Source organism: Phalangium opilio, unplaced genomic scaffold (assembly GCF_054372755.1).
Source record: "Phalangium opilio isolate 3A_F unplaced genomic scaffold, DU_Popi_V2 ptg000017l_1, whole genome shotgun sequence".
Lineage (NCBI taxonomy): Eukaryota > Metazoa > Arthropoda > Arachnida > Opiliones > Phalangiidae > Phalangium > Phalangium opilio.
The window spans coordinates 393763-419885 of record NW_028324151.1 but is presented as its reverse complement, the minus strand read 5'-3'; the positions used below and the strand labels follow the sequence as shown (position 1 = coordinate 419885).

Sequence of the window (26123 nt, the reverse complement as noted above, 5' to 3'; positions counted from 1 at the left end):
CAATTAGTAATCAATCCTCCCCCCCCCCATTCTTTCCACGTCACCCACGCGGGTATGTCATAGCCCCACTTCTTCCCCTTTCCAAGAACACGTAATTTGTGGTTTTACGACAATCAATGATCGAATAATTAAGCAAATTGATAAAAAATATGTATAGCGTGTTTGGGTATAAATTAGCAGCCAAGTGTCGAGTGCGTAAGTGCAAAAGTATATTTAAGAGCGCGATATGAACCTTGAACTTTGCGCGTTTGCGTTTCCTCCGTCACGGAATTGGCTCTGTTCCTGAGGAGGTCAACTACAACGTTGTAAAGAGTGGGTTTGGCTAAGGCCGTACGAGAGAAGACCTCGTCCTCCGGATGAGCAGGCTCGTCAACGTCATCGCCCATTGGGTTACGCGACACTAACGATCGAGTATCATAGTCCGAATGGTACGACCCAATTTTATAAATGTAACCCTAGAAATAAGAAATCAAACGGAGCTGCTTACCGTGAAAGCTGTCATCTTGGTCTTGGTATTCCTCCAGATATTCGTCTTCGTCGATGGAATGGTGGGCGCTTTCGTCCAATGAGGAGATAGTAGATGACTTTGTCAAGGGTGGCTTGATATCTTCGCAACTTCCGATTCGAAAGTCCGTGGAAACTCGTCGTTTGGCCATCAAAGAGGCGTTCAGTTTCTGGCTAACTTCCCCGAAATCGACGGACTTGGCTCGATGGTTGAACCGGAACTGATTCCTGACCAACGAATTCCTTCTGGAAGATGACGTCATCGCTCTTTCTTCCGAATTGAAAAAGTCGATCTTGTCCGCCACTAAGTTGTCGCTGGTCGTACTTGAGGAACTGTTTTCCGCACCAGTTTCGCGTCTTCTTTCGACGTCCGGTATCTCGGACGTTTTGGGTTTAAGGTTCAAGTTATCGTACGTATGTCGACGTCTTAGGGTGGCTCTCATTCTTTCGGCGTTTGCCACTTTGGCTTTGGCCGAGCCGTTCGATTCGCTTTCCGAGTACGAGTTGTAAACGCAGTTTTCGTCAATGGTTTCTTTAAAAAGACATCGCGATTCGTCGACGTACGCTTTGTGATGATGTCCTCGATCCGGGTTTAATGGTAACGCTTTAGCTACTTGCGGCCGCCATGATGATTTTTCTTCCTGCATAGTTGGGAAGACTTTGTTCAAAGCGTGGGCCTCACTTTGCGAATCTTCTATCAGTGACGTCTTCCGGGTCAATTGGTCAAGGACAAATGTTTCTTTGCTGACTAGATTAGCATCTTGTCGAAGTTTGTCCTGGCTATTTTCACTAGAATTACGTTCCAAATTTTGTGGCAAAATGTCGCCATCTTCGGAATTATTGACTAGATTTTCCTCATTAAGAACAGTTTGACCGACCGCTTGATCTTCACCAATTTCATCACCTTGAGTTGAGGTTTTCTTTAAAATCACATCAAGACGGTGGCCTTCCACCTTTTCCAATTTCTTCAACGGAGCCAATTTCGATTGTATTTGTGACGAGTTTGAAATAGCATTCGCGCTTTCATCATCAATTAGACCTAATACTTTTAATTCAGTAGCTTCTTGTACATTTTTTAAAGGGACAGACTCGTCTAAATCTTTTGGACTATCCAATTCCAAATCTACAAAAACCACATTCTTTAGAAAATTAAAACTAAAGTACGTAATGAACTGGTTCAGCTAGTACCCGGCGATTGACTTAACAGTTCATCTGGCACAGAAATAACCGCATTTTCCACCCAAATTTCATCGACCCCTTGCAAAGTACTGATTCTACCCAATGTACCATCCTGAACAAATTTAAAAAGCAGCTCGTTCTAAATCATTTCAAGTACTTTCACGGAGATTAAATTAATAGAATAACAAACTTACAGCCAGAGTTTCTTTGGATCCAAAACTTTTGGCATCCGATTGCAAATCCAATTTCAATTCGCTATTACTGCCCTCAACGCTGTCGGTATCCGTGTTAAAATCGTCCTCAATTTTTAAGGACAATTCTATATCGACGGCGGGCTTAGTTTCTTCTTTCTGAAATAAGGTACTGTCCTTGGAAAGATTGGATCCCGAACCAAGTGGCGCGTTATCCACGAAGGTGCTCACCATCTTGGGAGATTCAACCTCCGCTTCAGGATGAATGGAATTTTTAGCGGTGGACGCCGCCATGGATCCGCTATCAAATGAAGAAATCGAAGACTGACGCCTCTTGACCACGTCCGGCTTAAGAACGACACTTTCATCCACCATGGGACCAGTTTCTCGTCCTATATCGATAGCTGATTCGTGTTGGCCAGTGGTTACATTGCCGACAGAGTGACTGCTGTCAAATGAAGAAACTGAAGACTGACGCCTCTTGACCACGTCAGGCTTAAGAACGATACTCTCATCTACCATTCGACCAGTTTCTCGTCCTATATCGATAGCTGATTCGTGTTGACCAGTGGTTACATTGGCGACAGAGTGACTGCTGTCAAATGAAGACTGTCGTCTCTTGACCACGTCAGGCTTAAGAACGATACTCTCATCCACCGTGGGACCAGTTTCTCGTCCTATATCGTGTTGTCCAGTGCTTTCATTAGCGACAGAGTGACTGTCAAATGAAGAAACTGAAGACTGGCGTCTTTTCACCACGTCCGTCTTAACATTCGAGGCACCATCATCGGGCCTATTTTCTGATGGTCCGTCGACGACTAGATTGTCCGATTCGTGTTGGCCAGTGGTTTCAATATCGACAGAGTGACTGCTGTCAAACGAAGAAATTGAAGAGTGGCGTTTTTCGATCTCAGTATGCTTAACATTAAGAGTGTTGAAGGGTTCTGGATCTCCGACGGTAATCTTTCGCGTCGCTCCATCGAAGGACGCTACGGAACTATCGAATGAACTAATGGATGGTTTCCTGGCTTCAACCGTAGCTCGCAACGAAGCATCTTCGTTTATCTTGGGACTGTCATTCATCGATAAAAGGGCAGCTCTCTTTCGCGGAGTATTTCCCCCGCTATTTGAAGACGAGCTGGCACTCTTGCTGGACGAAACCTTTCGTCCCCGAGGGGGCTTAATTGGGCCCGACTCCGTATCAATTTCATTATTAAATTCACTTTCCTTTCCCTCGACTAATTCTTTGTTTTTATCAAATGTAAGTACATTTTCTGGTTCAAGTCGGCGAGTAGGCGAGACTTTCGGGTCAGGCAACGAAGCGTCGCTATCGGACCACGAACCATTTTCATCTTCGTCGTCATTTTTCGTCTTTGACAAATAATTTTCTTTCGTTTTGGAGTCTTCGAGGTTCACTTTCGGACTCGGTTTGTCCGCCATCTTATTTTCCACTCGCTCCGCCATGCTGCTAAGTTTTTTGGTGAAATCAAAGTCAGCTTCGTACGCCCGCTCATTGGCGCTGTCATTCGAGCTGTTCTCGTCATCGCTGATGTCACTCATACCCAAATCAGCCATGAAATCCGATAGTTTTCTCAGAGCGGGGTTTTTGTCCAAATCAGTTTTACTTTTCCCCGATTTAGTATCGGCCTTAGTTAAAATGGCCGAGTCACTTTTGATCGCGGGGGCCACGGGGCTGCCACGCCCACCGCTACTACTCGAGTCGTTCCAGGACAGATTATCCAAATCATTATTATTTTCGCTTTGCTTCGTGGCTTTGGTTAAATCCGTTTCCGGTACGCTTTCAACTTCCGCCAAATTCTCCGACTCGGGTTGAAGTTTCCCGAAACTTCTAATGACCTCCGCCACATCGCGATGACCTTCTTGTTCGGCCACGTCCAGCGCCGTTCGGGAATCGCTATCTTTCTCGTTAAAATCGGCTCCGTTGTCCAACAAGTAGGAAACAACGGGAAGACTTCCGGAGCGCGCGGCCATCATTAGGGGAGTTCTTTTTCGGCCATCTTGGGGGTTGAGGGCAGCCCCCAGGGATATTAACTTTCGAACGACCCCGAGTTGTTTGCAATTGGCCGCCAAATGGAGCGGAGTCTGTCCTTCTAGATTGGCCGAATCGAAATCGACCTCTCTTTGAAGGAGGGACAAAGCGATATCGCTAAAGTTTTGGCGCAAGGCAACGTGAAGGCAAGTGTCGCCGTCGTTGTCGCTAAGATTGGGGTCAGCGCCGGCATCAAGGAGGCTGGACACGCAACCAAAATGGTGGCCTTCAACAGCCTGAAAACGTTTAGCGCCGATCGAGTACATTTCGGATAACGCGCGAACCTATTGCCAACTACTATGATAACCTTGGGTCTCTAACACACGCACCTTATTCCCGACACGTGTGCCAAGGCTTCTCGGGCCAGTTAAAATCTTACTATAAGCCTCGGCCACGCATCGGGAGTAACGTAAATTAATAATTACGCCTTAATTTTTGTGGACATCAATAAAATGAATATTTTTCCGCGCGTTCTATTTGTTGGCCTATTCATTGATACGAACAACCACGATTTAACGGAATTCTCCCGCCACCATAGATATAAGAAGGTGAATCTTACCTTAATGAGGGCTGTTCTTCCTTTATTATCTTTCAAGGCGTAATTAGGCTGGTGTTTGCATAAATGTTTAACTATTTTCTCGAGTCCTCTAGCCGCGGCTAAATGAAGGGGCGTCCTGAGCTCGTCATCTTGCGCATTGACATCCAAACTCTTATTCCCAGAAGTTAAAATGGCCACCTTTTCCTCATTCCCGGCCCAACAAGCTTTGTGAAGTTTAGTAAAACTTTCGGGTAGTTTTTTACTCAAATCAACAACGTATCCGCAAACTGACAATGGCACCGTGTCGCTAGATTTGGTTTTAGAACTGGCCAAGTCATCGTCGTCGTCAAAACTGGTTGATTGTCCTAAGCCTAAATTTTCAATGCCCTGGGAATGGGAAGAGCTAGACTTCCGTCGAAAGTTTATTAAGCCTTTCTTCGCTTTATTGGGAACACTTTCCTGAACCGATTCCGCGCTTTTATCCTCTTTGGAACGGTTCATAAACTTTTTAAAAGCTTTCATCTTGAATAATTAAATTAAAATCAAACTTAATCGAACATTTAATTAAGCCTAATCATCGTTAAAAGTCGGGAGACCGGCAAAAACGACGACTAACAGCGTGACGCGCGACGGTTTGTTTTGATCGCAATTCCGTTGCCATGGAGATGAGAGCAGACGACTTTGGCTGTCTTTGAATTATTTTCACCTCCATCATGGAAACATGGATGGCTCCATATTTCCCGCGCTAAATGCCTGATAATTCCGAGGCCTTTGTTCATTTTATGCGCAAAACTTTTATTCATAAATTTTATAATATAAAAATATTTCTTAATTAAACTAATAAATTGCACGTGTAATTTATGACTTTTAAAAATTGTCTATTTATATTAAAGATTGGAATATAAGGGGGGGGGGTGAAAGGTTAATTAAAAATGCGCTGAGTCACGCACGCCTGAAATCTTGGCAAAATCTCTTTATTTTGTTGGAAAGTGACGAACCCAAATTTAAAGATATTTAATAATTTTGCCAAATGAGACGACAATTTTAATTAACGAATGCGAATGGTGTGATCAACAAAGTGTGTGGCGGGTGCCTGCCTATTCAGATGATTTACACACAAACAATATATACTGTTATAATACGTTAAGCCTTTGCGTTATTTATTTCTAGGCTAGAAATTAATTCTAGGCGCACAATCATATATTATATAAAGGTCCCAGTTTTGCAATTAATAATTCATCGTTTCAACCAAAAATAATATCATCTTTCTGTTTTGCTAAAGAATAGAAAAAAGTCCGCGCGACTCGCGCAACTTCTCTTTTATAAATTTTAAATTTGTTCGATCAAAGATTTTTTTTTTTTTTTCAATTTTTTCTTGACGAATGTTCCAAACACATTTCACAAATTAAACTTTATTTTTTGTTTTCAATTGGAATATTGTTGCGCGGTGTCGAAGTACACGGTCGCTGATAATTGTCCCACGCACAAATATTTATTATTAATTTTTTAATTAAAAATCGTGGGTTTTATTTATTTTTTTTTGGTAAATTTGGTTTTTAAAGTTCGCTCAAACTGCAATAAAAAACAATTTGACCTTTTTAATTTTGAATTCATTAATTTGAAGAAAAAAAAGGGGGAGGGGGGCAACATGCAATGAATGAAGCATTCCACATGCCTTTCAATAATAAAAAAGAGACGCAATTGCGGCGTTCAGTTTATTCTAATAATTAATAATTAATAAGTAATAATCAGCCAATGATACCCTTAGAAAGGGGGGGAGGGTCAAAGGGCAGCCAGTAAGTGAAGGGGAATTATAGACGTACCGTTAAAGACGGGTTTCTCATCCAAATTAGGTAAAGTCACATGATCTGGCAAGATTGCCCTTCATTGTTTTGCAAAACAAAATCATACAATTAAAGTAAGCCAATTTTGGATCAAGGCCCGTAATTGTAATTAAACATTAGGGGGCGGGGACAAAGAATAATTAGAAATCAAATCGCAAGCATCAATATTAGTTACAGAGTGACTTGATTTATAATAGTTTCGTCACCAAGGGCCAAAAAAGATAGGGAGGTTAAAGACTTTAAAGTGCGCTTTGCAAAGACATTAGAATAAACTGTCCACAAATAAAGAAGGGTTTGCGCGTTAAATAATTATTATTATTATTATTGGAGAAAACCAAAATTAGATTTATTAATTTTATTTCATTATAATATTTGGTGTTGTTGTCTAATTAGAAACAACGCGTGTTTTTACTTTTTTTCGGGCGCGTAAGACGCGTAATTCATTTTCTAATTAACGATGTGTTTATAGTCAGAGGGGGTTAGGAGTCTCACTTGGGCGGGATCACTTTGCCAGAGTCCTCCTTGCCACGGTATTTCGTCTTTCCGCGACTCCAGGGCAGGTACTTGTACTTCAACATGTGCTGAAACCGAGAACAATACCATCATTTTGAATTTTATTAATTAATTACTTAATTAAAAGTAATTAATTACCTTGATTTGCCTCTTCATGGTTATACAGAATAGAGTAATGAAATATAGGAGGAGTATGGGCCAAAAGACTGGGATGTTAAAAGCTTCGAAGAAGGTGCAAAACATGGCAATGACCACCGCTTTTGTCGCGGAATACCAAAATTTGAATTCCGGCAAACGACGAATAAACGGACGAAATTCCTCATTCACTTTTGTCGGCAATTCAGGACCATCCTCTGTGCCATTTTTAATTACATTAAAAACATTAAGAAAGACACCCCCACAGTATTTTGTTAAATTTTTCCAAAACTGACCGTAGTCATCACTTAAGGCTGGATCCATTTTGGGTGTGAGGAAAGCGATAAATAGATTCAAATGATAAATTCCTAGCGCGTACGTTACAATGTACCATCCCTATAAGGTCATTACAATATATTACGAGCTATTCCTCATTCTTAGTCTTAGCATTAAATGTAATGAGAATTACCTGTAAATAAAATACTCTAACCATATAGATAAGAACAAGGGCTACCGTCGCCACCCATCGCGATATCGCGTGTGGCGTCCACGTATCTAGAAGTTGCTGGTATAGCTACACCAACCATTTAAGATGTTCGTTTAAAAACCTTCCGGAGATTGTCCCCTTCAATTAAGAATTACCTGTGATAGTCTTTTAAAAAAGGCTTTGACCGCGCTGGGTTGAGGCCTGCTCGTTTCCGTTTCCATACTTCGCGAATAAGAAATAACTATTCCTCTTTATTTATAATATATAAAATCCTGAAAAAAAAAATTAATTCACGTTGAATGAATGAATCACCGTAGTCCGTAGATGATTCTCCAAGATCCACGTATTACAAACTAAGCCTCGGCCTCCCATTTATTTACTAATTCTCTCAAATATGTCGGAAATTTCACTTTTTAAGCGCTAAAACACGCGTCAAGTTTGATAATTAAACACATTTCTTACCGTAAAATGGTTTAATAAGATTTAATTTCCATATTAAACGGCGTTTAAGTCTTAAAGAAGAACTAGAGCTAAATCACCGGCATATTAAGCCCCATTTCGGGAGGTACTAATTGGCAGATAAAATTTTTACAAACTTTTTTTACAAACTTGCAGATACTTCCTGTAACGAACCCCTCGAAAAGTTTGCAAAACCGGAACCTAATTTGCAGATACTTTTTGAACTATTTTTACAAAATTGCAGATACTTTTTTTTACAAACCATATACTAATTTGCAGATACAATTTAAATTTTTTTTACAAACTTGCAGATACTTTTTTACAAACCAGATTTTCGTCTGCTTACACGTTAAGCATGTGAACATGTAATTTCTCAGAGAAGTTAAAAAGCTACATCTTAATTGCTTAACTTTTTTAATACTGTTGAAAGACACTCTAAAGGAAATGATTTTACCAACTAATTAATTGCGTAACTTTTATTGGAAATAATGTAGAAAGACACAAAAAATTCTTACAATTATTAGTGATTTTCTTTTTTTTTTTAAAGTAAAATTTTTTCCTTGACCTTTATGAGTAGACTCTTTCGCAGGTATACTTTTAAATTGTCTAAAACCTTCTCCCTAAATGAGTTTTTACGAGTGAAAACGGTAATAATTAGTATCAAAAATTAATTAACATTTATTTGTATATATAATTTACCATTTTCACAGGATTTAAAGGGAAAAAAATCAAGAAATCGATTTTGCAGATACTTTGAAAAATTCTCCAGAAATGAGTTTTCCTCCATGGAAATGGTACTAGTTATTGTATAAAATTAATGAATAATTATATCTAATTATTATTTACCATTTTCTTAAGATTTAATGGGAAAAAAATCTAGAAATCGATTTTGCAGATACTTTTGAAATTTTACAAACATCTCCAGAAATGAGTTTTCCTCCAAGAAAATTGTACCAATTAGTGTCTAAAATTAATTAAATATTATTACTAATTATTATTTACCGTTTTCATAGGATTTAATGGGAAAAAAATCAAGAAATCGATTTTGCAGATACTTTTCAATTTTTCCAGAAATGAGTTTTCCTCCAAGGAAATGGTACTAGTTATTGTATAAAATTAATTAAATATTATTACTAATTATTATTTACCATTTTATTAAGATTTAATGGGAAAAAAATCAAGAAATCGATTTTGCAGATACTTTTCAATTTTTCCAGAAATGAGTTTTCCTCCAAGGAAATGGTACTAGTTATTGTATAAAATTAATTAAATATTATTACTAATTATTATTTACCATTTTATTAAGATTTAATGGGAAAAAAATCAAGAAATCGATTTTGCAGATACTTTTGAAATTTTACAAACATCTCCAGAAATGAGTTTTCCTCCAAGGAAATGGTACTAGTTATTGTATAAAATTAATTAAATATTATTACTAATTATTATTTACCATTTTCTTAAGATTTAATTGGAAAAAAATCAAGAAATCGATTTTGCAGATACTTTTGAAATTTTACAAACATCTCCAGAAATGAGTTTTCCTCCAAGGAAATGGTACTAGTTATTGTATAAAATTAATTAAATATTATTACTAATTATTATTTACCATTTTCTTAAGATTTAATGGGAAAAAAATCAAGAAATCGATTTTGCAGATACTTTTCAATTTTTCCAGAAATGAGTTTTCCTCCAAGGAAATGGTACTAGTTATTGTATAAAATTAATTAAATATTATTACTAATTATTATTTACCATTTTATTAAGATTTAATGGGAAAAAAATCAAGAAATCGATTTTGCAGATACTTTTGAAATTTTACAAACATCTCCAGAAATGAGTTTTCCTCCAAGGAAATGGTACTAGTTATTGTATAAAATTAATTAAATATTATTACTAATTATTATTTACCATTTTATTAAGATTTAATGGGAAAAAAATCAAGAAACCGATTTTGCCGATACTTTTGAAATTTTACAAACATCTCCAGAAATGAGTTTTCCTCCAAGGAAATGGTACTAGTTATTGTATAAAATTAATTAAATATTATTACTAATTATTATTTACCATTTTCTTAGGATTTAATGGGAAAAAAATCAAGAAATCGATTTTGCCGATACTTTTGAAATTTTACAAACATCTCCAGAAATGAGTTTTCCTCCAAGGAAATGGTACTAGTTATTGTATAAAATTAATTAAATATTATTACTAATTATTATTTACCATTTTATTAAGATTTAATGGGAAAAAAATCAAGAAATCGATTTTGCAGATACTTTTGAAATTTTACAAACATCTCCAGAAATGAGTTTTCCTCCAAGGAAATGGTACTAGTTATTGTATAAAATTAATTAAATATTATTACTAATTATTATTTACCATTTTCTTAAGATTTAATTGGAAAAAAATCAAGAAATCGATTTTGCAGATACTTTTGAAATTTTACAAACATCTCCAGAAATGAGTTTTCCTCCAAGGAAATGGTACTAGTTATTGTATAAAATTAATTAAATATTATTACTAATTATTATTTACCATTTTATTAAGATTTAATGGGAAAAAAATCAAGAAATCGATTTTGCCGATACTTTTGAAATTTTACAAACATCTCCAGAAATGAGTTTTCCTCCAAGGAAATGGTACTAGTTATTGTATAAAATTAATTAAATATTATTACTAATTATTATTTACCATTTTATTAAGATTTAATGGGAAAAAAATCAAGAAATCGATTTTGCAGATACTTTTGAAATTTTACAAACATCTCCAGAAATGAGTTTTCCTCCAAGGAAATGGTACTAGTTATTGTATAAAATTAATTAAATATTATTACTAATTATTATTTACCATTTTCTTAAGATTTAATTGGAAAAAAATCAAGAAATCGATTTTGCAGATACTTTTCAATTTTTCCAGAAATGAGTTTTCCTCCAAGGAAATGGTACTAGTTATTGTATAAAATTAATTAAATATTATTACTAATTATTATTTACCATTTTCTTAAGATTTAATTGGAAAAAAATCAAGAAATCGATTTTGCAGATACTTTTGAAATTTTACAAACATCTCCAGAAATGAGTTTTCCTCCAAGGAAATGGTACTAGTTATTGTATAAAATTAATTAAATATTATTACTAATTATTATTTACCATTTTATTAAGATTTAATGGGAAAAAAATCAAGAAATCGATTTTGCAGATACTTTTCAATTTTTCCAGAAATGAGTTTTCCTCCAAGGAAATGGTACTAGTTATTGTATAAAATTAATTAAATATTATTACTAATTATTATTTACCATTTTATTAAGATTTAATGGGAAAAAAATCAAGAAATCGATTTTGCAGATACTTTTGAAATTTTACAAACATCTCCAGAAATGAGTTTTCCTCCAAGGAAATGGTACTAGTTATTGTATAAAATTAATTAAATATTATTACTAATTATTATTTACCATTTTATTAAGATTTAATGGGAAAAAAATCAAGAAATCGATTTTGCCGATACTTTTGAAATTTTACAAACATCTCCAGAAATGAGTTTTCCTCCAAGGAAATGGTACTAGTTATTGTATAAAATTAATTAAATATTATTACTAATTATTATTTACCATTTTCTTAAGATTTAATTGGAAAAAAATCAAGAAATCGATTTTGCCGATACTTTTGAAATTTTACAAACATCTCCAGAAATGAGTTTTCCTCCAAGGAAATGGTACTAGTTATTGTATAAAATTAATTAAATATTATTACTAATTATTATTTACCATTTTCTTAAGATTTAATGGGAAAAAAATCAAGAAATCGATTTTGCAGATACTTTTGAAATTATACAAACATCTCCAGAAATGAGTTTTCCTCCAAGGAAATGGTACTAGTTATTGTATAAAATTAATTAAATATTATTACTAATTATTATTTACCATTTTATTAAGATTTAATGGGAAAAAAATCAAGAAATCGATTTTGCAGATACTTTTGAAATTTTACAAACATCTCCAGAAATCAGTTTTCCTCCAAGGAAATGGTACCAATTAGTGTCTAAAATTAATTAATAATTATTTATAATTATTATTTACCGTTTTCTTAGGATTTAATGGGGAAAAGTGCCAAAAATTGATCTTGCGGATCATTTGCCTATTTGTTTGCGGAAATGATTAAAAAATTACATGATAAATTGCTTTAATTTTTAAGAAATGTTATACAATGAAGTTAATTTGAAATATTTTCAATTTGTAAAAGTAGCATTTCATAATGAATTAAACACCGCCATAACAACCCAAAAATATTTTAGTTAAATTCACAATAAACCCAAAAAGTTATGTATTATTGTTGTGGCTTCAAGTGATCCAAACAGCTTTAGATAATACAGTTAAATAACCTTATGTAAAAAGTGTACCGTTTCAGACCTGTTCAGGATTTTGTGAGATATTTCACGCAATTACAACTTGAGAATTTTCGATAATCGACGAATCTCATACAAATCTATGTTAAAACGCACAGACAAGATTTCATTAAGTAACTGTCATTGCGTTTCCTTCTAAAACCGAAAGTACAGTGGTCGTTTTTGTACACTCCACTGGTTTATGTTACTCTGTTTTACAGAGGCGAGTCGCGTTTACGAATGATGCACTATATCAATAAGTGCATTGTTGATCACAAAAAATTAACCTAATAATTTCTGTCTATTTGCGATTCACTAGACAATTATTATTGCACATGTCATAGTTCACATTACTCTGTCTTCATGTAGTTGCACAGTGCACTGTTTTGATGCTTGTTATTCAACTTCTTTTTTTAAAAGTTAATTGTAGCGCGCTTTTCGTGTTGCAAACATTTCATCTAATAATTTCTGTGGAATTGCGATTCACTAGACAATTGTTACTGCACATTTCGTTAACATTACTTTATCTTCATGTAGTTGCACAGTGCACTGTCTTGATGCAAGTCATTCAACTTGTCATTATTAAAAGTTAATTGCAGCGCGTTTCGTGTGTTACAAACGTGGCACAAGACATTTTCTTGGTCTTTACTCGAGGTGTTGTTTTCATTAACTTCGAAGCATCCGCGTAAATGTTTCCTCGGTGGTTTTTAATATCTTTAATTTTTTGGGTTATAAAATATTTTATCTTACAACTAACAGAAAAATGTTTTAAAAGTGAATGGTTGCTATGACAGTGTTAATTACTAATTAATACGGTTAATACCTAGCTCAATAAGAAATATTTTATATAGTCAACCGTTACATAATTATTTCTTAATTATAGCTATGTTACTCCTTAGTTTTACGCCATTTCTCGTTTACACCTTTTTCAACAAAGTTGATGAGCATAATGATGTCATTGACCTAACTTAATGAGTTAAGAATTTCAAGCCACAGCCACGAATTAGTGTAACAATTTATATTATAACCTAAACTTTTTGAAAAAAAAAAAAACAAAAAATAAATAAAAATACATAAGATTATAATATTAAAGTACAGTTAAAAAACCATGATACCATTTACCCAAAAATTAAAACATAAAACAAATAATATTAAAAAAAAAAAAAAGGTTTTTCCGTATGTGTGGCTGAGTGGTAAAATTTCGTATCTAATTTAAAAATTTGTTATTTGGCCTAGGCCTTATATATTACCACTTGACAAAATGTATTGGGACACGAGCCTTAATATCCGTGTCTACTTTACCCTCAAAGTAGATATATTTACAAGTTCCTTTGAAAGAAAGGGCAGTTTGATACACGGAACTTTAAATATTCCTTCCACAGGTATCTTTGGTCTTAATTGCGGTCAGAACACTAGGTTTATAGGCATGTAGGTTAGTAAACTTTGCCGCCCGTTGGATTATATAAAAATTTAAGCCATATTTCTTTTTCCCTTTGACGAGTTGTCATTGGTTCCTGCGTCTAACGAGTTGAAATCTGTTTGTAGAAATATTAGTGAGGAGGCTTGCGCCAAAGGTGCCAACATTTGCTTTAAAAGGACCTTATACCAAAACAGAAAATTATAATTTAAGGTTTCTTTGAAGGTGGTCTGTAAAAGAAATAACAGATTTACAATTTTTAAATCGAAGTTGCCTCTGTCGAGTTTGAATAGATGAAAACAAATATATTTCTATTGATTGCATTTGGAACAGCGATAGTACGTTGCATTTTTGTAGGTTGGAAAATTTTCACATTCGTCATGTAACCATCTTCTGCAACTAACGCACATGACGTAATGACTTGTTTTATCAAACCCAGGACAAAAATCGGCATCACATTTCATGACGCCCTTTTTATGGTACTTTAGAAGCCACGTACTCACTTCATTTTCGGTTTCGACTGGATAGCATTTTAATGTATTCCATAGTCGTAGACGTGTTGATGTCGTTTGTGGAATTGAAATGTCCACTTTCGCCTTATTTCTAGAAATTTTATTTTTAATTTCATGAAACTTTAACGAGTTCACATGAAATGCCCATTTTCTGCCAATCAAAGAGGATGACGGCACTTCAGTTTTCTGAGCTTTCAGAAAAGAAAAAAAATAATACAAAACGTAGACACCACAGTCGTTGGTACTCGCCTGTTGAGTAGGACAATCCACGCTAATTTCAAAAACCCATTCATCACGATTGAAATTTAATTTAGCAATGTGTAATGTGAGAATAACAAAGGTTAATAGCGTTTTCATGTGTTTAAGAAGCTTGTTTGGGTCTGTGTGCAGGCCATCTAAGACGCAAATTTTCTTTTCTCCTAAATTAATGAGCCCTAAAAACCAGTGCCTTCCCGACGTATTTGTAACATCTAAGGGAAATAGAACAGCCAGAACATCTTTATTGGCGGCTTCATTATGCTCTAAATATTGGAATGCTGACTTATAGTAACCTTGACTGGTGCTAATTTTTGACACCAAGCCATGTAAAGCTTTGTGCAAAGTTACAAACATTCCACTTTCAATAACCAATACCTGATTCTCAGCACTATGGGCTTTCACCAAATTAGCCATACAATTATGTATTAGGAAACCACTAACTGGTTCGTTCAGCTTCAGAGTTTTTGTTTGCTCATTTTCATAAAAATCTTCATATCTAACGAACTTGGCAGCATTTTCGTAATCTAAAGGTATTTCACTACCGTCATAGTTAGCGCATTTCAAGGAAGAGCCGGAACTTGCCAAATCTGAGGAAATGCTTGATATGATTTCTGAGTCAGCTTCTTGGACACCAGACTTCTTAAGCTTGTCAATAATGTTATTAAGGAAAGCTTGCCCGTGGTCAATGATTGGCTCTTGTTCATTTACTAACGTTTCAACATTTTCGTTTTTCAATAGCATTTCTATAGCAGGGGATTTTACGCATTTCGAGGAAGAGCCGGAACTTGCCAAATCTGAGGAAGTGCTTGATACGATTTGTGTGTCAGCTTCTTGAACACCAGACTTCTTAAGCTTGTCTATAATGTTATCAAGGTAAACATGTCCAGACCCAAAAATCGTCGGTTGCTCTAACACAGGCATATCTATTAAACTTTCATTTGGAGTGTCTATGGTTGCATGGCAATCCAATTGAGGTAGAAAATTTTCGTCAGTTTCTGGAAAGGTTTCATACGTTTTCTCTTTAATTGTTTCGCTTCCCCCGTTTTTAGACTCTTCGCAACACAAATCTATAGTGCTCTTCGCTCGGGTTAATTCTGAACTTTCATTTGGTAATGGGGCGACTGATCTGTTTACTTCAGTGACTATTTGATTAATATTATTTTCGTGTGGAATGTTCAAAAATTCATCATTAATCAGCTGTTCATCATGGTTATCAAGCTCCATTTCGTCGTAAAGCAATTGATCCTTTTCAGCGTGTGTTAATGAAATATCAATTGTTTTCAAACCTTCCAGGTCATTACCAGTATTTTCCACGACATAAGTAGAGTCGGGAGCTGCACTAAATGAATAGTCATAATCTTCTCTCCTTGGCTTCTTGCGACCACTTGGAATTTTTGGTTTTAACAGCGTCGTAGAATTGATCGCGTTTTTTCCCACTTCTCCTAGCAATCGCTTTACTGCAAATGTATGGAAACAACCCTTGGATCCACAAGTGCAAGTATCTTTTTTTAATTCGACAGCGTGAAAAACCTTGTCGTAAGGGTTTCCAACAATGTGACATTTGTTTTTTGGTTCATACGTTATTAACTGTTTTTCTATGCACAAGGATGCTAAAGCGTTATATCCAATATTGGATGTTTCAGACGATTTCCTTTTCTTATTTTCATGTTCAGACCTCAATCTTAATTGATCAATCACATCTTTGTTGGTCCAGTGATTTTTTTGCGGCGATATTTTTAAAGCCGGGTTTTGGTTGCCATCAAGTTCTGTGTTTCTTAGATTCTTTTTTAAAAAATACGAACCTATACCTGAATATGCTCGGTTTATTTCTTTCAATTTTGATAATTGATAGTTCACTATGGCAACTACAACCTCATTTACACTTAATTGTTTATTATCAATATATGCTTTGAAGTCTGCGTTGAGGCTTTCACTGACATTATTTGTTGGAACACAATTTCGGAAAGCTGCAAATCTCTTTGTTACAGCTTTTATGCATCCTTTGCGCAAAGCTGTTTTAATGTGTTTGTCGGCGTATTTCTCAAATTCTTTACTCCATGTTACTTTATATGTGTCATATAATTCATCGAATTCTTCTACTGTCTCACAATTTATTAAGTCATTTATAAACTCTGAGTACACCTTTTTGTCTTCTGCACTGGCATTCGTCTTAGACAGCCAATCGGTAATATTTCTCTTTATATGGTTATGGCAGAAGAGAAGGTTTTTTCGGCCAATATCACAACTTCTTGAAATGGCTTGTATCAACCCAGCTTCTCTGTCACAAATAATTGGAACATTTTGACCATATTGATCCAGCTCCAATGAAGGTGCTACAAATATTTGGAAAAAATGACTGTGCGTTGCCATGAATTTTCGATCATGTACCATTGCAAAGACAGGAATTAAAGGGTTTCCAACAATTTCGGTGTTTTTCATCGCTAAGAAGGAAACGTAAAAATTTCCCACTTCAAAAGTTGTGTCATAGGACATCACCTGTTCCAAGTTTGGATCCTCAGCTGATGCTCTTAACAAGCGTTTCGAGAGCTCTAACATTTCTGGAATGGTCAAAATTACGTGAAAATTACTGTAACCAATTTTCAATATCGTTCCATGAAATGGTCCGTTTGCTAGTTCAATTAAATTGTAATAAGGATCATCTGATATTTTTCTCTCGCTTTCGACGTTGTACTTGAAATTTTGGGCCTGCTTTAAGTTTCTAGCTCCAATGTCTTCAACATCTTGGTGAGAAACCTTAACTTCTTGATTGGCAAATGTTTTGGCTTTGAAATTTTTCTCTGTTTCATCTAAAACTTCATCATAGGTTTTCCTTGGATCGGTTCCTAGTTCCACTTTGCTTTTAATATTTTTCCTCACTGAAGGCATGGTTGGGGCATACATTCGTTCGTATTTATGAGAGTTACCATGGCAACGACGTTCCACGAGATTCTCATTGCCCAAATATTGAACAAGAATAGACATTACGTTTCTTTCTTTATTATTTTTTAGTAAAAAAACCGTTTTTGAAAACTCAGAGTCCATTTCGTGCCGTTTGCCGGTTCTTAGATAGTAATATTTTTTTATAACAGCCTGATTTGTTTTATTTTGTCCTCCATTTCTCCAAAAAATTCGGTCTGAATTTATTGCATCTGTAAATTGTTCTATCGGCACACGAAACGCAAATACATCCCCACTTTTAGGTTGAATGCTTTTTGGAAAGGGTGTAGTGTAAACTGGTCCATCTAATTTACCTTTTAAAGTAGATTTTAGTAAAATCTGTGCCTCCTTATTAAGTAAACGCTTCGTAGTATTACAACGAAAAGGACCTTTCTCAAGAGTACTTTTTATAGCCTTAGAGGTACAGTGAGAGTTTGATATTTGTTCATCTGATGAAGATCCAGAATCACTTGATTCACCCAAGCTTTCACCCATGTCCACGGTTTTGTTACCATTAGAGATACCCTTTTTCTCAATGGGTCCTTGAGCTTTTGAGACTGATGGCTCAACGTTTTGTGTAGAGGTTAGCGTTGCTAGACCATCCATGGTGTTATTGGTACCCAGCTTGTCACTGGGTCCAAGTTTTTGTATGGGAGTGGTTAGCGTAGCTAGACCATCCATGGTGTTATTGGTACCCAGCTTGTCACTGGGTCCAAGTTTTTGTATGGGAGTGGTTAGCGTAGCTAGACCACCCATGGTGTTATTGGTACCCAGCTTGTCACTGGGTCCAAGTTTTTGTATGGGAGTGGTTAGCGTAGCTAGACCACCCATGGTGTTATTGGTACCCAGCTTGTCACTGGGTACAAGTTTTTGTATGGGAGTGGTTAGCGTAGCTAGACCAACCATGGTGTTATTGGTACCCAGCTTGTCACTGGGTCCAAGTTTTGGCATTGGAGTGGTTACCTTTGGTAAACCATGCTTGTTGTTCTTGGTACCCAGCTTGTCACTGGGTCCAAGAAGTTTTGGCATTGTAATTGATACCTTTGGTAGACTATCCATAGAGTCACTGAAACCTGAATTGTCAAGAAATGCAGGTATTTTTGTTTGTTTAGTAACAAACCCTGAAAATAATAATAAAAAAAAAACACAATTAGAATTAAGAAAATATAGAGAACAAACCAGCAAAGAAGTCCAAGACACCAGCGAGGCAGCGAGGAAGTCCAAGACAAAATGGCGAATTCCACAGACCTATGAGGCTATGACACCACCTTGCTTGCAGCCGTAAGCCCATAATCGAGTTGGCTATGGTCAACCGAGTGGTCTCTGTTAGGGCTTAAAAAGTCTTGGACTTTCGTTTGCGAAACTTCGGGTGGGCGTGGGCCGGAATCAGCGTCGAAATTGTGCTTAAGCCTCAATTAATGACGTGAGGCTGAACCTCTCGTCATTTGGCGATTTGGCATAATATTTTTGATGCCAAAGCCCACTACATCACGCTTAGGTTGTGATCGAGTCGGTTGTGCTCGTAGTGGGTAGGGGGTGGTAGCAGGGCCGGAAATAAGAAAAATTTCTTATAGGACATGTGTCCAGTGACCCCCTGTTTCATTGGAAAATTTATATGACATTGTCCACTGGAATGTGAAAAATAGTGTCGCATCTCCATACTCAAACTATCAAAACTTAAGAAAATTTATTGGTCAAAGTGTCCAATGACCCCCATTGTTTTTGAAAAAAATTTAAAATTTTATTGGACAATGTCCAGTGTCCTTTGCTTATTTCCGGCCCTGCTTGTAACGAAAAGGCGGGTTAATTCCATAGAGATAGGAACATATATATGGTAGCCGGGAGTGTGGCGCACTCCTGTAAGCCAAGCGTCTGGGCGGCAAGGTTTGAGGGAATAAGACACATGTCGGCGATCCTACCCTACAGGTGCCGACTGCCCCGTGTCCGCCGGAGGTGACTTGACCCCCACACCCCGTCCGTCACCTCCCAAGTAAACCTCATATCCTTCCCCTGCTTACACACATACTGAACCCTGAATAATCGCATCCTTGCCGCGGACGTAAGAGCCCAATTTGCATTGAAACCTCAAAAAAAAAAAAAAAAAAACATATATATGGTTAATTCCATAACTTTTTTTAAACGCGCCATCGCCATTTTGCATTTTCAATTCATTTCAATCCGGTCTCCGGTGTGCGCGGCCTCTCCCTGACAGCCTCGCAACTTCGCAAGTTTACGTAAACTCAAAGATTTACCGCCGAAATTGTGTTACCAAATAAAAAGGTATTTGCTATAATGAACGTTTAATTAATAGGTTCAGAATAAATTAAATCATCCTAGTGAGCGTCTTATAATTTTAATTAACGAACAATTCTAAACTAAACACAGGGAAGCCATTTAGGCCTTGTGAGTGACAGACACACTGGTATTACAATTCCATTGTTCTCAAACTCAAACTAGAAGTGGAACGATTTTCAACCCAAGATTCTATTACCTTTTACGTTTTGCCATAAAAGGTAATTATTATAGATTTAGTTAAGAATTAATTACGTCATCTTAGTGATCGTCTTTTTATTGTAATAACGAATACTTCTAAAATAAAAACAGGGAACCCATTTAAGCCTTGTGAGTTGTCTGTCATGCTGTTGGGTATTCCAATTCTTGAATTCCATTGTTCTCAAACTCAAACTAGAAGTTGAACGATTTTCAACCCAAGATTCTATTACCTTTTACGTTTTGCCATAAAAGGTAATTATTATAGATTTAGTTAAGAATTAATTACGTCATCTTAGTGATCGTCTTTTTATTATAATAACGAATACTTCTAAAATAAAAACAGGGAACCCATTTAAGCCTTGTGAGTTGTCTGTCATGCTGTTGGGTATTCCAATTCTTGAATTCCATTGTTCTCAAACTCAAACTAGAAGTTGAACGATTTTCAACCCAAGATTCTATTACCTTTTACGTTTTGCCTTAAAAGGTAATTATTATAGATTTAGTTAAGAATTAATTACGTCATCTTAGTGATCGTCTTTTTATTATAATAACGAATACTTCTAAAATAAAAACAGGGAACCCATTTAAGCCTTGTGACTTGTGTGTCAGCTGAAATTCCTTCCTTCTCAAAGTAGAAATTGTACTATTTCTAACCAAAATTGTATTACCTTGTACAGTGCCATTCTTAATATATGTTTTCGCGTTTCTATTTTAGTATTGTTATTTTTTTTTTGGTATGTATATCACAATTTATTTTGTTTGCCACATCGCAGATATACATCACTATTATTTGGTTTTGGAACAACGCTGAACAAGACAAACATGTTTAAAAGAAATAGCCATTCCGATTTAAATTTAAAGAGAAAAGGCAATTGTAAGTTATGAAAGAATGTGTCCGAGTAATTTCACGCTACAGGAAACAGGATTGAATATCCCCAATCAGTATTGTTATTAGATATATACTTTCTTCAAGCTTCGGATCTCAGGATCAACTACCTTGCGCAAAGCAAGGTAGTTGGGTGTTACTTGGCGACCTACTTTTGCGCGTCGTGAAAGCCGAGGCTGGAACAGAGTACATATCGAATACAAATCTGCCGCCGGAGATAGGGAGTTGCCTGTCCTGTAGCGTTAAAAAACATTTCCTCTCCCGCGTTTTTTATCCATTTTATCAACTTTTCACGGGATTTTGTGAATATTACGTGTATGTAAAGCGATTCAAACTCCCGAGGGAAAAAACCCCATGACGTGTAACCCACCCTTTTACAATGGAAATTTAAAGAAAGATGGAGACTTAAAAATGTCGCTAAATATAAATTAATTTTAACATTTACAGTTTCAGCAAGTCAAAGGAATGTAAAATACAAAGAAAAAAGGACAAATAGTAAGTACCATCAACATAGCGCTAATATGCTAAATAAAAATATTGTAATATATTTGAAACTTATTTTCAAGTTAAAATAACTAATTGTCTTTTCACGGTGTCTCAACCAAACGTTTTTAAAGGGTATGGGAATTTACAATTTCATATCATATTTTAGCATGAAAGTGGTATTATATTACGCTTTCAAGTCTCTACTTTCAAAATATCAAATGCATTTTGGCAAATAACTAGAAATCGGAGAATTAAAAGCTTGATATTTTTGAATTCGCAGTAATTCTTTCTCTTGTTATATGAATCAGAGGTTTTTCAAACGAAGCTTCTCATACTCTTTAATTACTAGGTTTAGATTTAAGTGTTCAGACTATTTTCTGCAACAAAGTCAGGGATGTTTTAGAAAGAATGGGGGGGGGTTGTTTTGGGCATATAAAAAGTAAAACGAGTTAAACAAAAATGTTTTTTCTTGGCAATTTAACATCCCTAATTTGATATACACTTTTTTTCAGACTCTATTCTGCCGATTAATGAGAATCAAGCTTTAGAGGAAATAGAAAACCCAAGTAAATTGAAAATTTCGTTATAGTACCTGTGAAAACCTTTTCATTTTCTAATTTTGATTACATTGATTTAAGGCTCATGTCCAAATATCTTTGGATTTGTTGCTGTTGGAGATGAAGTAGCATTAAAATTTTTAAACTTCATGGGCTACATCGAAAGTAAGATACAAAATTATTTAAGCGTAGTGTGTCAGCCTTTAGTCATATTGTCTGAAAGGGTTATGATAAATTATCAGCGTTATTGTTTTAAGCATGAACCCTGTAGTACAATCGTTTTATTATTAGGGCTGTGCTAATATTTTGAGAGTTAAATTAAGTGCTTGTTTCTATCAGTTATTAATCGCTCTTAAATTCCATAGAAAGTCTGAATTACGTTATGTTACCAAAATTCCTCCCATTCTAAATGGCATACTCGTTTTCTTTAAAATGATTTATCTCTTTAAGAAACTGTATTTGTATTTAAATCGGTTTGTCGACAATAGTTTTGTAATTCGTATACTTTTTTTTTCTAAAATGGAAAATTTGATTCAATTATTCGTTAGCCCGATTCAAATTAAACAAAAATTACTCAAGAGTTATAATTTTCAAACAGCCCTAGTTATTAGTTCCATTTCCTAATTGCCTTAATAATATTTTACAGTTGATTACGGACATCGAAAAGTAATAGGTCACACAAGTTCGACGTCTGACATTGAAAGTCTTGTGGAGTATTACAAAAGAAAGGTTTCGAAGTCAAATTTTTCAAAGTTCATCATTTCAACTGGCAATTTGGAACTGCAAGAAGTTAGTATCATTTATTATTAATATATTTAAATCATTTTTGTATATCACATTGTTATACTTTAAAATCAAATAATCCTTATCTTTAAAATTTTTAGTCCCATTATGCATATTCTAAGGTACGAGGTAATTAATACTGCATGACATGATTTTTTTTTTTTTGTTTAGTTTGCGAGGTCTAACGACGAGAATTGCCAAACCCAGTTGCTCTCGCATGTTGCCAAGTTGTTAGACTTGTTAAAAGAAAAGGAGGTGTTTTTTCTGAGTCCATTAGAAAAAAAAGCCAAAGGCGTGGATAATTTCATAAACTATGTAGAAACTCACATGATTAACGAAAAAGGTACGTAATTTAAAAGCCTATAAAGTTTTTTGCCTTCAAAATTCTGTGCTTATGTATAAAATGCATTTCATAAATTAATTTTTTTTTCATAGATTTTCACATAATTAAGCTCAAAAATGAATTAGTAGATAAGTAAGTTCTGCAATTTGAATTGTTTAATCTATTTACCTTGTAATATTTTTTATATGTTACAGAAGAGGCATGCCTATATTTGAAAAAATTAAGGAAAACATTTTGGAAATTTTAATTGCCAATACTGGTGGAAAAATAGAGAAACCGAGAGAAAAGGTTCCAGACTACATCGAAACCAAAAAATGGATGGACAGAGTCATTTTTCATACAACGGGAGGAAAGTTTGAAAAAAAACCAGAAGTAGAAAAAAATAAAGGAAATGAAGAGATGGAAGCAGAAGGAACTGATGTTACCTCGGTTGAAAACAACAAAGAAAAAGAGAAAGAAATTGAAAGCAAGGAGGAACAAATGTACGAAGAAAATTATGAAGTATGTGAATTTTAAATATTTTTGTGATTTAAATTAAGGTTTCTTTTTCCTTCTATTTTACACTTTATTCCTGTAATTTGGCTAACTAACTCTAAATTGTTTAGCTTGCTTTTCTTGCTGTGCATTTCTATTATTTTGTACCTTGAATCAAGATCTCATTCACGTGAATGAGATCTTGCTTCATTATTAATTGCAACTGAAATTATTTAAATTGAATTGGAACAGACATTGCATAAGGCAGACAACCTTTCATCTCAAATTAGAAATTCATTAAAAGATATACTTTTATCATGCCTTTTATTATAAAAAGAATTGAGGAACTAGTGAATTTTTTAAAAAATATCTTCGTACATTAAATTACGTTCCTCGTAATTTTTCTTCATAAAATATTTTATAAATGACCCTGAAAGAGTTACGAAAGTGATATGAGTTCCAACCATTATTCCTGTCATAATACTACCTTGACGTTTGCTCATTTCACTTTTGTAACCCTTAAAATAGTTCGATACATTAATTTTTAATACTAACTCTTTTGTTATTTATAGAAATATCACAACATAAATAACATCTTCACGTACTACCGATGCAATTACAAACCTTCAAACGAAAGAAAATTTAATCGAGTAATTTAAAGTGAGAAGACTTTTTCCTAAACTACCTTTTTTTCCTAAACCTTTCAATGTACCGATGCAATTACAAACTTTAAACGAAAGAAAATTTAATCAAGTAATTTAAAGTGAGAAGACTTTTTCCAAAACTAATTTGTTTTCCTAAACCTAAAATGTGATATGGAAAAAATAAAATGTCATAAGGAAAAAAAAAACATGTAACTTTCAATGTACCGATGCAATTACGAACTTTAAACGAAAGAAAATTTAATCAAGTAATTTAAAGTGAGAAGAAAGACATTTTCCAAAACTAATTTGTTTTCCTAAACCTAAAATGTGATAAGGAAAAAATAAAATTTGATAAGGAAAAAAAAAAAAAGCATGTAACTTTCAAACTTTAAACGAAAGAAAATTTAATCAAGTAATTTAAAGTGAGAAGAAAGACTTTTTCCAAATCAATTTGTTTTCCTAAACCGAAAATGTGATAAGGAAAAAATAAAATTTGATAAGGAAAAAAAAAAAAAGCATGTAACTTTCAAACTTTAAACGAAAGAAAATTTAATCAAGTAATTTAAAGTGAGAAGAAAGACTTTTTCCAAATCAATTTGTTTTCCTAAACCGAAAATGTGATAAGGAAAAAATAAAATTTGATAAGGAAAAAAAAAAAAAACATGTAACTTTCAAACTTTAAACGAAAGAAAATTTAATCAAGTAATTTAAAGTGAGAAGAAAGACTTTTTCCAAATCAATTTGTTTTCCTAAACCGAAAATGTGATAAGGAAAAAATAAAATTTGATAAGGAAAAAAAAAAAAAAAACATGTAACTTTCAAACTTTAAACGAAAGAAAATTTAATCAAGTAATTTAAAGTGAGAAGACTTTTTCCAAAACTAATTTGTTTTCCTAAACCTAAAATGTGATAAGGAAAAAACAAAAAATAAAACTTTCAATGTAAGCCATAGTACAAAAATAAAGTTAATTTTTATACAAGCTTAACTTTATTGTAACTCTTTGGGGAAAATTTATTTTTATTTTGGACAACTTTCCAAAAAATTAAAAGTTCTGCAAATTTGATTTTACACTAAAACACTAAAAAAATGGTACTCCAAAATTGTTAACATTTAATAATTAATTTTAAATGCTATATAGTAAGTTTCATTTCATGAAAAGTGAACATTTTTGGACAACTTTGCACCTCTTTATTAACTTTAATGGGGTTTATATTTGATGTATTAATTTGCACTATATTTTTACAATTACATCTAACAACGCTAAACTACTACTCGTTCAAACAATTTCTAAATTAAAAATTAAACTTGTTCAAAGTCACCCTCCTCCCTACCCTTCAATAGCCAAAAGCCTCGAGCAAATCTGACTCGATAACAGCCTAACCGTGATGGAGTGGGCTGTGACATAAAAAAATATTATGCCAAATGACGAGAGGTTCAGCCTCACGTCATTAATTGAGGCTTAAGCACAATTTCGACGCTTATTCCGGCCCACGCCCACCCGAAGGTTCGCAAACGAAAGTCCAAGACTTTTTAAGCCCTAACAGACCACTCGATTTACCATAGCCATAGCCTCCTGGATCACGCGACTCGCGGACGCAGGGTGCTCCTGACCTGCTCGCGCTATAGAAGCCCTACAATCGGCCTAAAAAGTAAAAACGCGTATCAAGCATTTTTGGTCCTAATTTTGCAAATACTGGCTCAAATCTCTTGAAATTTTAGTGAGATGTTTAAAATAAGGTTTTTGATTTTTGTGCAAAGTTTCAAAAGATTATATCTTGTAGTTTTTTGGTAAAAAATTAAAACTGTAACTAAGTTATGGTTTTCTGTGAGAGGAAACGTGTTTATTATGCGATTTCACTGGCTCAAATCTGTTGAAATTTTAGTGAGAGGTGTACTGAAGGCTTTTTAATGATCGAGGCATCGAGCAACGTTTTAAAGCTCTAAAACCAATAGTTTTTTCCCTGAAATTAAATAAAGCTTTGTTTGTACATGAGCACAACCAGAAGATCTAGATTGCTTCTGTTGACCTTCGACAGCTGTCGGCTTTTTTTTCAG

At 34.6% G+C, this 26123-nt stretch overlaps 4 protein-coding genes and 3 long non-coding RNA genes across 31 annotated transcripts; 4 read left to right on the top strand and 3 right to left on the bottom strand.

Annotated features, from left to right (window-relative positions):
• Nucleotides 1–113: 113 nt before the first annotated feature.
• Nucleotides 114–6424, bottom strand: LOC149702118 (uncharacterized). Its single transcript, XM_089865925.1, has 6 exons — nucleotides 6286–6424; nucleotides 4484–6034; nucleotides 1878–4160; nucleotides 1693–1795; nucleotides 488–1627; nucleotides 114–400 (listed from the first exon to the last, which is right to left on the bottom strand). Exons 2-6 carry the CDS (start codon nucleotides 4982–4984, stop codon nucleotides 174–176), a joined length of 4254 nt encoding a protein of 1417 aa, XP_089722051.1. The 5' UTR covers nucleotides 4985–6034; nucleotides 6286–6424; the 3' UTR covers nucleotides 114–173.
• LOC149702117 (protein RER1) lies at nucleotides 6041–8005 on the bottom strand. The gene is made up of 7 exons (XM_089865936.1): nucleotides 7904–8005; nucleotides 7597–7713; nucleotides 7424–7528; nucleotides 7251–7350; nucleotides 6958–7172; nucleotides 6799–6887; nucleotides 6041–6344 (listed from the first exon to the last, which is right to left on the bottom strand). The coding sequence occupies exons 2-7, from the start codon at nucleotides 7660–7662 to the stop codon at nucleotides 6245–6247; spliced, it is 675 nt and encodes a 224-aa protein (XP_089722062.1). The 5' UTR covers nucleotides 7663–7713; nucleotides 7904–8005; the 3' UTR covers nucleotides 6041–6244.
• Nucleotides 8006–8433: 428 nt separating this feature from the next.
• On the top strand, nucleotides 8434–9906 carry LOC149702116 (uncharacterized). Its single transcript, XR_016381700.1, has 8 exons — nucleotides 8434–8547; nucleotides 8611–8694; nucleotides 8759–8850; nucleotides 8914–9142; nucleotides 9207–9298; nucleotides 9363–9454; nucleotides 9519–9600; nucleotides 9821–9906. It is a non-coding gene; the product is annotated as an uncharacterized LOC149702116 (long non-coding RNA).
• Nucleotides 9907–10599: 693 nt separating this feature from the next.
• LOC149702115 (uncharacterized) lies at nucleotides 10600–11602 on the top strand. Of its 2 annotated transcripts, XR_016381702.1 has the most exons (5): nucleotides 10600–10692; nucleotides 10757–10838; nucleotides 10903–11140; nucleotides 11361–11452; nucleotides 11517–11602. It is a non-coding gene; the product is annotated as an uncharacterized LOC149702115 (long non-coding RNA). The 2 variants fall into 2 exon arrangements; XR_016381703.1 differs by lacking the exons at nucleotides 11361–11452; nucleotides 11517–11602 and adding an exon at nucleotides 11205–11283.
• A 75-nt stretch (nucleotides 11603–11677) lies between these two features.
• LOC149702114 (uncharacterized) lies at nucleotides 11678–12179 on the top strand. The gene is made up of 2 exons (XR_016381701.1): nucleotides 11678–11920; nucleotides 11984–12179. It is a non-coding gene; the product is annotated as an uncharacterized LOC149702114 (long non-coding RNA).
• On the bottom strand, nucleotides 12059–18945 carry LOC149702113 (uncharacterized). Of its 22 annotated transcripts, none has more exons than XM_089865907.1 (6): nucleotides 18581–18945; nucleotides 17716–18474; nucleotides 14758–17625; nucleotides 14194–14676; nucleotides 13949–14093; nucleotides 12059–13876 (listed from the first exon to the last, which is right to left on the bottom strand). In XM_089865907.1, exons 1-5 carry the CDS (start codon nucleotides 18690–18692, stop codon nucleotides 13954–13956), a joined length of 4362 nt encoding a protein of 1453 aa, XP_089722033.1. In that variant the 5' UTR covers nucleotides 18693–18945; the 3' UTR covers nucleotides 12059–13876; nucleotides 13949–13953. The 22 variants fall into 22 exon arrangements, with proteins under 22 accessions (XP_089722033.1, XP_089722034.1, XP_089722039.1 ...); XM_089865908.1 differs by having other exon boundaries at nucleotides 12059–13812; XM_089865913.1 differs by having other exon boundaries at nucleotides 14198–14676.
• Nucleotides 18946–19217: 272 nt separating this feature from the next.
• LOC149702112 (uncharacterized) lies at nucleotides 19218–25053 on the top strand. Of its 3 annotated transcripts, none has more exons than XM_089865896.1 (13): nucleotides 19218–19681; nucleotides 19787–19914; nucleotides 20006–20146; nucleotides 20238–20378; nucleotides 20668–20768; nucleotides 21228–21275; nucleotides 21779–21832; nucleotides 21905–21988; nucleotides 22470–22612; nucleotides 22778–22949; nucleotides 23042–23081; nucleotides 23144–23450; nucleotides 23996–25053. In XM_089865896.1, the coding sequence occupies exons 5-13, from the start codon at nucleotides 20717–20719 to the stop codon at nucleotides 24080–24082; spliced, it is 987 nt and encodes a 328-aa protein (XP_089722022.1). In that variant the 5' UTR covers nucleotides 19218–19681; nucleotides 19787–19914; nucleotides 20006–20146; nucleotides 20238–20378; nucleotides 20668–20716; the 3' UTR covers nucleotides 24083–25053. The 3 variants fall into 3 exon arrangements, with proteins under 3 accessions (XP_089722022.1, XP_089722023.1, XP_089722024.1); XM_089865897.1 differs by having other exon boundaries at nucleotides 20470–20768; XM_089865898.1 differs by lacking the exons at nucleotides 19218–19681; nucleotides 19787–19914; nucleotides 20006–20146; nucleotides 20238–20378 and having other exon boundaries at nucleotides 20402–20768.
• Nucleotides 25054–26123: the final 1070 nt, after the last annotated feature.

Coding starts and splice junctions, on each gene's coding strand:
- LOC149702118 (XM_089865925.1), bottom strand. CDS start 4,984: ATGAAAGCTTTTAAAAAGTTTATGAACCGTTCCAAAGAGGATAAAAGC. Junction 1,628..1,692: donor ACTGTTAAGTCAATCGCCGG/GTACTAGCTGAA, acceptor TGGTTTTTGTAG/ATTTGGAATTGGATAGTCCA. Junction 401..487: donor CCAAGATGACAGCTTTCACG/GTAAGCAGCTCC, acceptor CTCGATCGTTAG/TGTCGCGTAACCCAATGGGC.
- LOC149702112 (XM_089865896.1), top strand. CDS start 20,717: ATGTTTAAAAGAAATAGCCATTCCGATTTAAATTTAAAGAGAAAAGGC. Junction 21,276..21,778: donor CAAAGAAAAAAGGACAAATA/GTAAGTACCATC, acceptor ACTTTTTTTCAG/ACTCTATTCTGCCGATTAAT. Junction 22,950..23,041: donor TCACATGATTAACGAAAAAG/GTACGTAATTTA, acceptor TTTTTTTCATAG/ATTTTCACATAATTAAGCTC.
- LOC149702113 (XM_089865904.1), bottom strand. CDS start 18,692: ATGGGCTTACGGCTGCAAGCAAGGTGGTGTCATAGCCTCATAGGTCTG. Junction 18,475..18,580: donor TGTCTTGGACTTCTTTGCTG/GTTTGTTCTCTA, acceptor TTGACAATTCAG/GTTTCAGTGACTCTATGGAT. Junction 17,626..17,715: donor ACTAAAATCTACTTTAAAAG/GTAAATTAGATG, acceptor GTGTGCCGATAG/AACAATTTACAGATGCAATA.
- LOC149702117 (XM_089865936.1), bottom strand. CDS start 7,662: ATGGAAACGGAAACGAGCAGGCCTCAACCCAGCGCGGTCAAAGCCTTT. Junction 6,888..6,957: donor CCATGAAGAGGCAAATCAAG/GTAATTAATTAC, acceptor TCTCGGTTTCAG/CACATGTTGAAGTACAAGTA. Junction 6,345..6,798: donor GGCAAAGTGATCCCGCCCAA/GTGAGACTCCTA, acceptor AAAACAATGAAG/GGCAATCTTGCCAGATCATG.